The 14,831-nt window shown below is 69.3% G+C and overlaps 1 protein-coding gene across 1 annotated transcript; it reads right to left on the bottom strand.

Annotated features, from left to right (window-relative positions):
- Positions 1 to 410: 410 nt before the first annotated feature.
- ASPDH (aspartate dehydrogenase domain containing) lies at positions 411 to 11,859 on the bottom strand. Its single transcript, XM_075725497.1, is given in 10 exon segments — positions 411 to 448; positions 1,884 to 1,988; positions 1,991 to 2,034; positions 2,155 to 2,204; positions 2,206 to 2,382; positions 5,638 to 5,787; positions 7,336 to 7,398; positions 7,400 to 7,421; positions 9,908 to 10,049; positions 11,799 to 11,859. Coding segments are annotated over 10 exon segments (852 nt in total).
- Positions 11,860 to 14,831: the final 2,972 nt, after the last annotated feature.

Raw genomic sequence — 14,831 nt, 5'->3', positions numbered from 1 at the left:
GCGTGCCCCGCGGCTCCCGGCGTGCCCCGCGGCCCGGCACCGCCGACCTCCTTCCCATGATGCCCCGCGACCCAGCCCCGGCACGGCATAGGCCTGCCCTCCCTCCCATGATGCCCCGCGACCCAGCCCCGGCACGGCATAGGCCTGCCCTCCTTCCCATGATGCCCCGCGGCCCCAGCCCCGGCACGGCATTGGCCTGCCCTCCCTCCCATGATGCCCCGCGCCCCCCCGGCCCTTGCCCTCCCTCCCATGATGCCCGCGCGCCCCCCGCCGCCATGACGGGGCGCAGCCGCCGCGGTGCCGGTGTCGCCGCTTTTAATGTCCCCGCTCTGTCCCCCTTTGTCCCCCGACTGTCCCGGTCTGTCCCCGCTCTGTCCCGCTCTGTCCGCTCTGTCCCCGGCCCCGCGGCCTCAGCAGAGCCGGACGCATCCGCCGTGTCCGTGGCAGGCTGGGGGGGGGGGGGACAGAGGGGGGGTGACGGGGGGGCTCGAGGGGGGACATTGGGGGCATGGGGGGACAGGGACCATGGGGGGACACTGGGGACATGGGGGGACACTGGGGGGACACTGGGGGCATGGGGGGACAGGGGACGACATGGGGGGACACTGGGGACATGGAGGACATGGGGGGACAGGGAACATGGGGGGACACTGGGGGCATGGGGGGACACGGGCATGGGAGCATGGGGGGACAGGGGACGACATGGGGGGACACTGGGGGCATGGGGGGCATGGGGGGACAGGGAACATGGGGGGACACTGGGGACATGGGGAGGGCATGGGGGGACACTGGGGACATGGGGGACATGGGGGGAAGGGGACATGGGACAGGGAACATGGGGGGACACTGGGGACATGGGGGGAAATGGGAGGACACGGGACATGGGGGGACAGGGGGGACACTGGAGATGGGGGGGGACACGGGACACGGAGAGAGCTGTGGGGGGCTCGAGGTATGGGGGGACAAAGTGATATGTGGGGGGCAGGGACACGGGGTGTGGGGGACATGGGGGCACATGGGGGGGCACTGGGGACATGGGGGGACACTGGGGACTTGGGGGGACAGGGCTCACAGGGCACAGGGTATGGAGGGACACAGGGACGTGGGGGGGGGACATGGGGGGACACGGACACAGGCATGGGGGGACACGAAGGGACTTGGGGGGGGGGCACCAGTATGGGGGACAGGGGGACAGGGGACATGGGACAAGGGACATGGGCAGAGGGCAGGGGGGCAGAGGACACGTGTGGGGGGACGTGGAGGGTCATGACACAGGGACGGGGGGACATGGAGGGACATGGAGGGACACGGGGTGACACAGGAGGACATGGAGGGACACGGGGGGACATGGAGGGACACGGGAGGACATGGAGGGACACGGGGGGACATGGAGGGACACAGGGGGGACATGGGAGGACATGGAGGGACACGGGAGGACATGGACACGGGGTGACACGGGAGGGACACGGGGTGACACGGGAGGACACAGGGTGACACAGGAGGACACGGGGGTGACACGAGAGGACATGGAGGGACACGGGAGGACACGGACACAGGAGGACATGGAGGGACACAGGAGGACATGGAGGGACACGGCGGGACATGGGAGGACATGGAGGGACACGGGGGGACATGGAGGGACACAGGGGACGCGGGAGGACATGGACACGGGAGGACATGGAGGGACATGGGAGGACATGGAGGGACACGGGGGGGACATGGAGGGACACGGGGTGACACGGGAGGACATGGAGGGACACGGGGGGGACATGGACATGGGAGGACACGGGAGGACATGGAGGGACACGGGAGGACATGGAGGGACACCGGGAGGACATGGAGGGACACGGGGGACGGGGGGGGCCGGGGTGCGGGGCGCCCACCCAGCAGGCTGCTCCAGAAGGCGTCGCGGGTGGCATCGCCGGTGACGGCCCCCGGCGCCGCGGGGTTGCGGCGGGTGCTGGTGACACGCAGCGCCCGGCCCTCGGCCCCACGCTCGTCACCTCCACCTCCACCACGTGCCAGTCGGGGACGCTGCGGGGGACCGGGGGGGCACGGACGGGCGCCGCGGGGTTGGGAGCAGCCCCCCGCCACCGCGCGCCGGCGGGGGACGCGGGAGGGGACGCGGGGGGGGCCGGTGGCCCCGTCACCCACCTGGGGTCGGCCACCAGGCAGGCGCGGACGCCGTCGAAGCCCAGGCGGGGGGGCGGCCACGGCGGCGGCCGCCATGGTGTTGACGTTGTTGGGGGCGAGGGGACAGAGGGGACGCAGGGGACCCTCGTAGAGCACCACCCGCCCCCCCGCCGCCGCCGCCAGCCGCTCCCGCAGCCGCCCCTCCAGGCGGAAGCTCTGCGGGGCCTTCGTCATCGTCACCGTCAGCGCCTGGGGGGGCGACGCTGTCACCAACGCCCCCGGCGCTGTCCCCAAACCCCAGCGTGGTCCCCAGCCTCGGATGCTGTCCCCGAACCCAAATGTGGTCCCCAACCTTGGACATTGTCCCCAAATCTGGATGTGATCCCCAACCTTGGGCACTGTCCCCAATCCCAGCGTGGTCCCCAGCCTCAGACGTTGTCCCCAAACCCAAATGCGGTCCCCAACCTTGACATTGTCCCCAAATCTGGATGTGATCCCCAACCTTGGACACTGTCCCCAATCCCAGCGTGGTCCCCAGCCTCGGATGCTGTCCCCAAACCCAAATGTGGTCCCCAACCTTGGACATTGTCCCCAAATCTGGATGTGATCCCAACCTTGGGCACTGTCCCCAGCCCCAGCATGGTCCCCAACCTTGGACATTGTCCCCAATCCCAGCTGTGGTCCCCAACCTTGGACACTGTCCCTGAACCCAGCTGTGCTCCTCAACCTTGGACATTGTCCCCAAATCTGGATGTGATCCCCAATCTCAGCCACCATCCCCGAACCCCAGCGTGGTCCCCAACCTTGAGCACTGTCCCCGAACCCCAGCGTGGTCACAGCCTCGGACGCTGTCCCCAAACCCAAATGTGGTCCTCAACCTTGGACATTGTCCCCAACCCCCAGCTGTGGTCCCCAACCTTGGACATTGTCCCCAAACCCAGCATGGTCACCAGCCTCGGATGCTGTCCCCAACCCAGCTGTGGTCCCCAACCTCAGCCACCATCCCCAAACCCCAGCATGGTCACCAGCCTTGGACATTGTCCCCAAACCCAGCTGTGGTCCCCAACCTTGGACACTGTTCCCAAACCCCATTGTGGTCACCAGCCTTGGACATTGTCCCCAAATCTGAATGCGGTCCCCAACCTTGGACACTGTCCCCAACCCCAGCGTGGTCCCCAACCTTGGGCACTGTCCCCAAACCCATTGTGGCCACCAGCCTTGGACATTGTCCCCAAGCCCCAGCTGTGGTCCCCAACCTTGGGCACTGTCCCCAAACCCGGATGTGGTCCCCAACTTTGGACACTGTCTCCAAACCCCAGCGTGGTCACCAGCCTCGGACACCGTCCCCAACCCCAGACACTGTCCCCAAAACCCAACCTGGCCCCCAAACTAGGCTGCTGTCCCCAGCCCCAATGTGGCACCAACCTTGGACACTGTCCCCAAACCCCGCTGTCGTCCCCAACCTCAGATGTGGCCCCCAGCCCCGGATGTGGCCCCCAACCCAGACACTGTCCCCGACCCCACAGTGTCCCACCCTTTCATGTCCCCAACCCCCCAGTGACCCCAAGCCCCCAGCACTCCACACCTTATGGTGTCCCCAACCCCAGAGTGTCCCACCCCTTGGTGTCCCCAACCCCACAGTGTCCCCAGCCCCATGGTGTCCCCAACCCCAGAGTGTCCCACCCCTTGGTGTCCCCAACCCCACAGTGTCCCCAGCCCCATGGCATCCCAAGCCCCATGATGTCCCCAACCCCTTGGTGTCCCCAACCCCATGGCACCCCAAGCACGTGATGTCCCCAAGCCCCATGGTGTCCCCAACGCCCGGTGACCCCCAACCCCACAGCATCGCACACCTTATGGTGTCCCCAACCCCACAGTGTCACACCCCTTGGTGTCCCCAACCCACTGGTGACCCCAACCCCATGGCATCCCAAGCCCCATGGTGTCCCCAACCCCATGGTGTCCCCAAGCCCCATGATGTCCCCCAACCCCACAGTGTCCCCAGCCCCATGGTGTCCCCAACCCACAGTGTCCCAGCCCCATGGCATCCCAAGCCCCATGATGTCCCCAATCCCTGGTGTCCCCAACCCCATGGTGACCCCAACCCTGTGGCATCCCAAGCCCCATGGTGTCCCCAACCCCCTGGTGACCTCAACCCCATGGTGTCCCCAAGCCCCATGATGTCCCCCAACCCCACAGTGTCCCCAGCTCCATGGCATCCCAAGGCCATGGTGTCCCAAGGCCATGGTGTCCCCAACCCCACAGTGTCCCCAGCTCCATGGCATCCCAAGGCCATGGTGTCCCAAGGCCATGGTGTCCCCAACCCCACAGTGTCCCCAGCCCCATGGCGTCCAAGCTCATGGTGTCCCAAACCCCCTGGTGACCCCAACCCTGTGGCATCCCAAGCCCCATGATGTCCCCAACCCCACATCATCCCAACTCCTTGGTGTCCCCAGCCCAATCCCCATGGTGTCCCCAACCCCATGGCATCCCAAGCACGTGATGTCCCCAACCCCTTGGTGTCCCCAACCCCTTGGTGTCCCCAACCCCATGGCACCCCAAGCCCCATGGTGTCCCCAACCCTTGGTGTCCCCAACCCCATGGCACCCCAAGCCCCATGGTGTCCCCAACTGCTTGGTGTCCCCAACCCCACGGCACCCCAAGCCCTATGGTGTCCCCAAGCCCCATGGCATCCCAAGCCCCATGGTGTCCCCTGCCCCATGGCATCTGAAGCCCCATGATGTCCCCAAGCCCCTGGTGACCCCAACCCCATGGCACCCCAAGCCCTGTGGTGTCCCCAACTCCCATGGTGTCCCCAAGCCCCGTGGTGTCCTCAACCCCATGGTGTCCCCAACCCCATGGTGTCCTCAACCCCATGGTGTCCCCAACTCCCATGGTGTCCCCAACCCCATGGTGTCCTCAACCCCATGGTGTCCCCAACCCCGTGGTGTCCCCAACCCCGTGGTGTCCCCAACCCCATGGTGTCCCCAACCCCATGGTGTCCCCAACTCCCATGTGTCCCAACCCCGTGGTGTCCCCAACCCCATGGTGTCCCCAACTCCCATGGTGTCCCCAACCCCGTGGTGTCCCCAACTCCATGGTGTCCCCAACCCCATGGTGTCCCCAACCCCATGGTGTCCCCAACTCCCATGGTGTCCCCAACCCCCGTGGTGTCCCCAACTCCATGGTGTCCCCAACCCCATGGTGTCCCCAACCCCATGGTGTCCCCCAACTCCCATGGTGTCCCCAACCCCGTGGTGTCCCCAACCCCATGGTGTCCCCAACTCCCATGGTGTCCCCAACCCCATGGTGTCCCCAACTCCCATGGTGTCCCCAACCCTGTGGTGTCCTGAACCCCATGGTGTCCCCAAGCCCCGTGGTGTCCCCAAGCCCCGTGGTGTCCCAACCCCGTGGTGTGCAAACCCCCCAGCATCCCCCTCCCCCCGCGTCCCCGCCGTGTCCCCCCCGTGTCCCCCCGCCCCCGTGTCCCCGCGGGTGGCTCACGGCCAGCGTGCCGGCCTCGTCCATGCGCCGGATGTCCTCGCAGCCCCACAGGGCGCCGCGGGGGACGTAGAGCGTGTGGCCCCCCCGCGCCGCCGCCCCCCGCAGCCGCCGCTCCGTCTCGGGGTCGGCCAGCGCCGTGGGGGACCCCAGCTGGGGACAGCGGCTCGGGCCACCACGGCCCCCACGGCCCCCTGTCCCCCACGGCCCCCGCGCCCCAGCCCCGATGTCCCCGCAGCCCCGATGTCCCCACCCTCCTGTCCCGACCTCCCTGCTGTCCCCCGTGTCCCCACTGCCCTGTCCCCACCATCCTGTCCCCAGCCTCCCCGCTGTCCCCCTGTCCCCACCACCCCACCCCTGCTGTCCCCAACCTCCCCCGTGTCCCCAACATCCCACCCCCACTGTCCCCAACCTCCCCTTGTCCCCATGTCCCCAACATCCCACCCCCACTGTCCCCAACCTCCCCATGGCCCCCATCCCCACTGCCACCATCCCCACTGTCCCCAACCTCCCCCTGTCCCCACCACCCCATCCCCACTGTCCCCAACCCCCCATTGTCCCCCCGTCCCCACCACCCCATCCCCACTGTCCCCAAAGTCCCCCGTGTCCCCAACCTCCCCATGGCCCCCATCCCCACTGCCACCGTCCCCTCTGTCCCCACTGTCCCCATGTCCCCCCCGTCCCCACCACCCCATCCCCACTGTCCCCAACCTCCCCCCGTCCCCATGTCCCCACCACCCCATCCCCACTGTCCCCAAAGTCCCCCGTGTCCCCAACCTCCCCATGGCCCCCATCCCCACTGCCACCGTCCCCTCTGTCCCCAGCCTCCCCCTGTCCCCACCACCCCATCCCCACTGTCCCCAACCCCCCATTGTCCCCCCCCGTCCCCACCACCCCATCACCTCTGTCCCCAACCCCCCATTGTCCCCCCTGTCCCCACCACCCCATCCCCACTGTCCCCAAAGTCCCCCGTGTCCCCAACCTCCCCATGGCCCCCATCCCCACTGCCACCGTCCCCTCTGTCCCCACTGTCCCCATGTCCCCCCTGTCCCCACCACCCCATCCCCACTGTCCCCAACCTCCCCCCGTCCCCATGTCCCCACCACCCCATCCCCACTGTCCCCAAAGTCCCCCGTGTCCCCAACCTCCCATGGCCCCCATCCCCACTGCCACCATCCCCTCTGTCCCCAGCCTCCCCGCTGTCCCCCCTGTCCCCACCACCCCATCCCCGCTGTCCCCAAACCCCTTGTCATCCCCAGTGTCCCCGCCACCCTGTCCCTGGCTGTCCCCAACCTCCCTGCTCTCCCTGGTGCCCCCATTGTCCCCAGGATGCCACCCCCTCTGTCCCCAGCCTCCCAGCTCTCCCCCTGTCCCCACCACCCCATCCCCAGAGTCCCCAAAGTCCCCCGTGTCCCCAACCTCCCCATGGCCCCCATCCCCACTGCCACCATCCCCACTGTCCCCAACCTCCCCCTGTCCCCACCACCCCACCCCCTCTGTCCCCAACCCCCCATTGTCCCCCTGTCCCCACCACCCCATCCCCAGAGTCCCCAAAGTCCCCCGTGTCCCCAACATCCCCATGGCCCCCATCCCCACCACCCCATCCCCACTGTCCCCATGTCCCCCCGTCCCCACCACCCCATCCCCACCGTCCCCAACCTCCCCCCGTCCCCATGTCCCCCCCCGTCCCCGTGTCCCCACCATGAAGTCAGCGTGGGCCAGGATGGCCTCGCCGTGCTCCTGGGCCACGCAGGGGTGGGCCACCCTCCACCACCAGGTCCACCGCCCTGGGGACACGGGGTGGCACCGGCACGTGGGGGGGCACCGGGGACACGGGGTGGCACCGGGATGGGGGGACACTGGGGACACGGGGTGGCACCGGGACATGGGGGGACACTGGGTGGCACTGGGGGGTGGGGGGACACCGGGGACACGGGGTGGCACCGGGACATGGGGGGGACACGGGGTGGCACCAGCACGTGGGACACCGGGGACACGGGGTGGCACTGGGGTGTGGGGGGACACTGGGGACACGGGGTGGCACCGGGACATGGGGACCCCAGGGACACGGGGTGGCACCGGGATGGGGGGACATGGGGGACACGGGGTGGCACCGGGATGGGGGGACACTGGGTGGCACTGGGGTGTGGGGGGACACTGGGGACACGGGGTGGCACCGGGACATGGGGACCCCAGGGACACGGGGTGGCACCGGGATGGGGGGACATGGGGGACACGGGGTGGCACCGGGATGGGGGGACACTGGGGACACGGGGTGGCACCAGGACATGGGGGGACACTGGGTGGCACTGGGGGGTGGGGGGACACTGGGGACACGGGGGTGGCACCGACACATGGGACACGGGGTGGCACCAGGATGGGGGGACACTGGGGACACGGGGTGGCACCGACACATGGGACACGGGGTGGCACCGGCACATGGGGACCCCAGGGACACGGGGTGGCACCAGGACATGGGGGGGACACTGGGGACACGGGGTGGCACTGGCACGTGGGACATGGGGTGGCACCGGGACATGGGGGGACACGGGGTGGCACCGGGGCGTGGGGGGACACTGGGGACACGGGGTGGCACCAGCACATGGGGACCCCAGGGACACGGGGTGGCACCGGGACATGGGGGGACACTGGGGACACGGGGTGGCACTGGGGGGTGGGGGGACCCTGGGGTGGCACCAGGACATGGGGGGGACACCAGGGGACCCTGGGGTCTGGGGAGGTGACGGGGGGGGCGTGGGGGAGGGGAGGGGGGGTGACATGGGGGAGTCCTTGGGGGTGATGTGGGGGTGACACTGGGGACCTGAGGGGTGACGTGAGGGCGGTGGACAACAAAGGGGTGACACGGGGGTCCTGAGGGGGTGACACGGGGTGGCACTGGGGTCCAAGGTGACACGGGAGCTCTGGGGGTGACATGGGGGTCCCGGGGGACCCTGGGGGTGACATTGGGGTCCAAGGTGACACGGGAGCTCTGGGGGTGACATGGGGGACCCTGGGGGTGACATTGGGCCCGGGGTGACAGGGGGGTCCTGATGGCGACACTGGGGTGGCAGGTGAGGCTGAGGGTGACACTGGGGTCCTGGGGGTGACATGGGGGTCCTGGGGGGTGACATGGGGGTCCCAGGGTGATGTTTGGGACCTGGGGGGTGGCACTGGGGTCCTGGGGGTGACACGGGGTGGCACTGGGGTCCAAGGTGACACAGGAGCTCTGGGGGTGACATGGGGGTCCCGGGGGACCCTGGGGGTGACATTGGGGTCCAAGGTGACACAGGAGCTCTGGGGGTGACATGGGGGTCCCGGGGGACCCTGGGGGTGACATTGGGGTCCAAGGTGACACGGGAGCTCTGGGGGTGACATGGGGGACCCCTGGGGGTGACATTGGGCCCGGGGTGACAGGGGGGGTCCTGATGGCGACACTGGGGTGGCAGGTGAGGCTGAGGGTGACACTGAGGTCCTGGGGGGTGACACTGGGGTCCTGGGGGTGACATGGGGGTCCTGGGGGGTGACATGGGGGTCCCAGGGTGATGTTGGGGACCTGGGGGTGGCACTGGGGTCCTGGGGGTGGCACTGGGGTCCTGGGGGGTGACAATGGGGTCCTGGGGGGTGACATGGGGGTCCCAGGGTGACGTTGGGGACCTGGGGGTGGCACTGGGGTCCTGGGGGGTGACATGGGGTCCTGGGGGTGGCACTGGGGTCCCAGAGTGACACTGGGGTCCTGGGGGTGACAAGGGGGTCCCGGGGTGACATTGGAATCCCGGGGGTGACATGGGGGCCCTGGGGGGGTGGCACTGGGGTCCTGGGGGTGACCTGAGGGTCCCGGCGTGCCCAGGGGGTGGCACTGGGGTCCCGGGGGTGGCACTGGATCCCAGGGTGACCTGGGGGTCCCGGGGTGACCTGGGGGGTGTCACTGGGGTCCCGGGGATGACCTGGGGGTCCCAGGGTGACACTGGGGTCCTGGGGGGTGACCTGGGGGTCCCTGGGTGCCTGGGGGTGGCACTGGGGTCCTGGGGGGTGACATTGGGGTCCCAGGGTGACATTGGGTCCTGGGGGTGACCTGGGGGTCCCGGCGTGCCCAGGAGGTGGCACTGGGGTCCCAGGGGTGACCTGGGGGTCCCAGGGTGACATTGGTCCTGGGGGTGACCTGGGGGTCCCGGGGTGCCATTGGGGTCCCAGGGTGCCATTGGGGTCCCGGGGGGTGGCACTGGGGTCCCGGGGGGTGCCCTTGGGGTCGGGGGGTGCCCCGGGGGCCACTCACGTCTGGGGGAGCAGGCGCAGGTCCGGCAGGCGCAGGGGGGGGGGCAGCCCCTCCAGCCGCCCCCCGTCCCGCGCCCACACGAAGGCCAAGGCCAGGCCCAGGGGGGGGCCCCGCGCCAGCAGCTGCCCCGCCAGGAACCGCCCTGGGGGCGCGGCCCCGTCACCCCCCACCCCAAAACCGCCCCGTCACCCCCCACCCCAAAACCGCCCCGTCACCCCCCGACCCCCCCAAAACCGCCCTGGGGGCGCGGCCCCGTCACCCCCCACCCCAAAACCGCCCCGTCACCCCCGACCCCCCCCAAAACCGCCCTGGGGGCGCGGCCCCGTCACCCCCCACCCCAAAACCGCCCCGTCACCCCCCGACCCCCCCAAAACCACCCTGGGGGGCGCAGCCCCCGTCACCCCCCACCCCAAAACCGCCCCGTCACCCCCCACCCCAAAACCGCCCCGTCACCCCCGACCCCCCCAAAACCGCCCTGGGGGCACGGCCCCGTCACCCCCCACCCCAAAACCGCCCTGTCACCCCCGACCCCCCCAAAACCGCCCCGTCACCCCCGACCCCCCCAAAACCACCCTGGGGGGCGCGGCCCCGTCACCCCCCACCCCAAAACCGCCCCGTCACCCCCGACCCCCCCAAAACCGCCCTGGGGGCGCGGCCCCATCACCCCCCACCCCAAAACCGCCCCGTCACCCCCCACCCCAAAACCGCCCCGTCACCCCCCGACCCCCCCAAAACCGCCCTGGGGGCGCGGCCCCGTCACCCCCCACCCCAAAACCGCCCCGTCACCCCCACCCCAAAACCGCCCCGTCACCCCCCGACCCCCCCAAAACCGCCCTGGGGGCACGGCCCCGTCACCCCCCACCCCAAAACCGCCCCGTCACCCCCCGACCCCCCCAAAACCGCCCCGTCACCCCCGACCCCCCCCAAAACCGCCCTGGGGGCACGGCCCCGTCACCCCCCACCCCAAAACCGCCCCGTCACCCCCCGACCCCCCCAAAACCACCCTGGGGGGCGCAGCCCCGTCACCCCCCACCCCAAAACCGCCCTGTCACCCCCCACCCCAAAACCGCCCCGTCACCCCCCGACCCCCCCAAAACCACCCTGGGGGCGCGGCCCCGTCACCCCCCACCCCCCAAAACTGCCCCATCACCCCCCAGCCCCCCAAAACCGCCCTGGGGGGCACGGCCCCGTCACCCCCAATTCCCCCCAGTTGCCCCAATCACCCCCCAGCCCCCCCCCAGTTGCCCCCTTAGCCCCAGTGACCCCCCAATGACCCCAATGACCCCAATGACCCCCAGCTCCCGCTCCCCCCCAGTGACCCCCGCTCCCCCCGATTTGCCCCGTCGCCCCCCAACCGCCCCCGCAGCCCAATTAACCCCCCAATTAACCCCCAATTAACCCCCAATTGCCCCAATTCACCCCCAGCCCCCTTTTACCCCCCCAATTGCCCACAGCCCCCCCTTTACCGCTCCGATTACCCCCCCGCCCCCCAATTACCCTAATTACCCCTTAATTGCCCTCGTAGCCCCCCCTTAGCCCCCCAATTACCCCCAATTACCCTCTAATTGCCCCTTTGGCCCCCATTAACCCCCCAATTGCCCCATAGCCCCCCCCACCCCCCCAATTACCCTCACTGCCCCCTTAATTGCCCCCAGTGCCCCCCCAGTTGCCCCCAATTAACCCCCCAATTGCCCCATAGCCCCCCCTCGCCCCCCAATTACCCTCACTGCCCCTTAATTGCCCCCAGCTGCCCCCCCAGTTGCCCCCATTGCCCCTCCAGTTGCCCCCAATTAACCCAATTGCCCCATAGCCCCCCCCACCCCCCAATTACCCTCACTAACCCCCCAGTTGCCCCCCCAGTGCCCCCAGTTGCCCCCAGTGCCCCCAGTACCCAGCCGGCCGTAGCCCAGGATCCCCACGCGGCGACACCGCGGGGCCTCCGCCTGCGCCATGGCCTGGGGGGGCCGGGGTCAAGGGTCAGGGGTCAGGGGGCACCGAGGGCTGCCCCACACTCTGACCCCCAACTGCCCCCCCCCAGCCCCATAGCTGCCCCCTGACCCCCAACTGCCCCCCGACCCCTAAACCCCCCCTCACCCCCAACTGCCCCCCAGCCCCATAGCTGCCCCCTGACCCCCAACTGCCCCCCGACCCCTAAACCCCCCCTCACCCCCAACTGCCCCCCCCAGCCCCATAGCTGCCCCCTGACCCCCAACTGCCCCCTGACCCCTAAACCCCCCCTCACCCCCAACTGCCCCCCAGCCCCATAGCTGCCCCCTGACCCCCAACTGCCCCCCGACCCCTAAACCCCCCCTCACCCCCCAACTGCCCCCCCAACTGCCCCCCCCAGCCCCCAACTGCCCCCCCAGTGCCCCCTTAGCCCCACGGGTGCCCCCCCCAATTGCCCCCTCAGACCCCCAACTGCCCCCCTTAGCCCCTAATTGCCCCCCCCGGTCTGTAACAACGCCTGAGACCCCCCCCGCCCCCCCAACTGCCCCCCCCAGCCCCCAACTGCCCCCCCAGTGCCCCCTTAGCCCCACGGGTGCCCCCCAATTGCCCCCTCAGACCCCTAATCGCCCCCCTTAGCCCCTAATTGCCCCCCCCGCCCCCCCACCCCCCTCACTGCCCCCCCCCCCCGCCCCCCACTGCCCCGTCTCCCCCTCCCCCCAACGCCCCCCCCAGCCCCCACCTGCCCCACGGCCCCGCGGCCCGGCCTTTGCCCCTCCCCCCGCCCCTCCCCCCCGCGCTGGTTAATGCTCAACCGGGCGCTGGGGGAGGGGCCGGGACGCCCGGGGCCCTGGGGGGGGGAGGGGGGGGGGAGGGGCAAGGGGGGGGCCGGGTCCCTTTTTTTGGGGGGTGGGGGGCGGGGCCGGACGCCCGGGTCCCATCAGCGGGCGCCGTTGCCATGGCGACGGCCCCGCACCCCCCGTTGCCATGGCGACCGCTCCGCAGCACCGTTGCCACGGCAACCCGGGAGGGCTCCCCTCCCCCCACCCCCCCCCCCCGTGCAGTGTTGCCATGGCGACCGACCCTCCCCCCCCCCCCCCGCGCGCAGTGTTGCCGCGGCAACCGGCCCGTTGCCATGGCGACCAGCACCTCCCCCCCGCAACGAGGGGACCCCTCCCCCAGCGCCCCCCGTTGCCATGGCAACGGCGGGAGGGGCCCCTCCCCCCCCCGACCGTGGCGTGTCCTTAGCATGTCCTTAGCATGTCCTTAGCGTGGGCTTGGCGTGAGCTTGGCATGTCCTTAGCGTGGGCTTGGCGTGTCCTTAGCCTGGACTTGGCATGTCTTTAGCGTGTCCTTAGTGTGGGCTTGGCGTGTCCTTAGCCTGGACTTGGCATGTCTTTAGCGTGTCCCTTAGTGTGGGCTTGGCGTGTCCTTAGCGTGGGCTTGGCGTGTCCTTAGCGTGGGCTTGGCATGTCCTTAGCCTGGGCTTGGCGTGTCCTTAGCGTGGGCTTGGCGTGTCCTTAGCCTGGGCTTGGCGTGTCCTTAGCGTGGGCTTCGCGTGTCCTTAGCGTGGGCTTGGCGTGTCCTTAGCGTGCACAGCTCGCCCCCCACCCCAGCCCCGTCCACACACACGCCACAGACACGCCAAGCGCAGACTGCATACACACCGGCTGCACGCCAAGTACACGCCACGCACGCGCCAAGTCCATGCCACACACACGCCAAGTACACACCAAGCCCACGCCGATTACACACCAAGCACATGCCATGTGCACACCAAGCCCACACCAAGCCCAAACCGATCACACACCATGCGTGTGCCAAGCACACGCCAGGCCCACACAAAACCCACGCCCAGCACATGCTAAGCCCACGCCAGGCCCGCACCCAGCACACCCCCACGCACACGCCAAACCCACACCAAGAACACAGCAAACACGTGCCGAGCTCAACCCAAACACACGCCAAGGACGCACCAAGCCCACGCCACACAACCCAAATACACAGCAAGCACACGACAAGGGCACGTCAAGTACACACCAAACCCGCACCAAGAACACGCCAAGGGCACGCTACACACACCCCCCAAAGCCCACGCCACACACACGCCAGGCCCACACCAAACCTGTGCCACACACGTGCCACGCACACACCAAGGACACGCCACACACACAAGGACACGCCACACACACAACAAGGACATGCCACGCACACGCCAAGGACACGCCACGCACACACCAAGCCCCACTACAAGCCCATGTCACACACACGCCAAGCCCACACCAAACCTGCGCCACACACAGGCCAAGGACACGCCACGCACATGCCAAGCCCCACTTCAAGCCCACGTCACACACACGCCAAGCCCACACCAAACCCATGCCACGCACAGGCCAAGGACAGGCCACAGACACGCCACGCACATGCCAAGGACACGCCACGCACAGGGGAAGGACCCATGCACACACCAAGCCCCACTTCAAGCCCACATCACGCACACGCCAAGCCCACACCAAATCTGTGCCACATGTGTGTCACACACACACCGAGGACATGCCATGCACATGCCATGGACATGCCATGCACACGCCAAGGACACACCATGCACACGCCAAGCCTTGCTTCAAGCCCACGTCACACACACGCCAAGCCCACATCAAACCCATGCCATGCACAGGCCAAGGACAGGCCACAGACACACCAAGGACACGCCAAGCCCCACGTCACACACATGCCAAGCCCACACCAAACCTGTGCCACACACAGGCCAAGGACAGGCCATGGACACGCCAAGGACAGGCCACGCACAGGTGAAGGACACCGCCATGCACATGCCAAGGACATGCCATGCACACGCCAAGCCCCACTTCAAGCCCACATCACACACACGCCAAGCCCACACCAAACCTGTGCCACACGCGTGCCACACACACACCAAGGACATGCCACGCCACACGCCAAGGACACACCACGCATATGC

The sequence above is a fragment of the Pelecanus crispus genome, chromosome 31 (genome assembly GCF_030463565.1).
Source record: "Pelecanus crispus isolate bPelCri1 chromosome 31, bPelCri1.pri, whole genome shotgun sequence".
Taxonomy (NCBI): domain Eukaryota; kingdom Metazoa; phylum Chordata; class Aves; order Pelecaniformes; family Pelecanidae; genus Pelecanus; species Pelecanus crispus.
The sequence above is the reverse complement of the archived record's forward strand: the minus strand, read 5'-3'. Positions and strand labels throughout refer to the sequence as shown.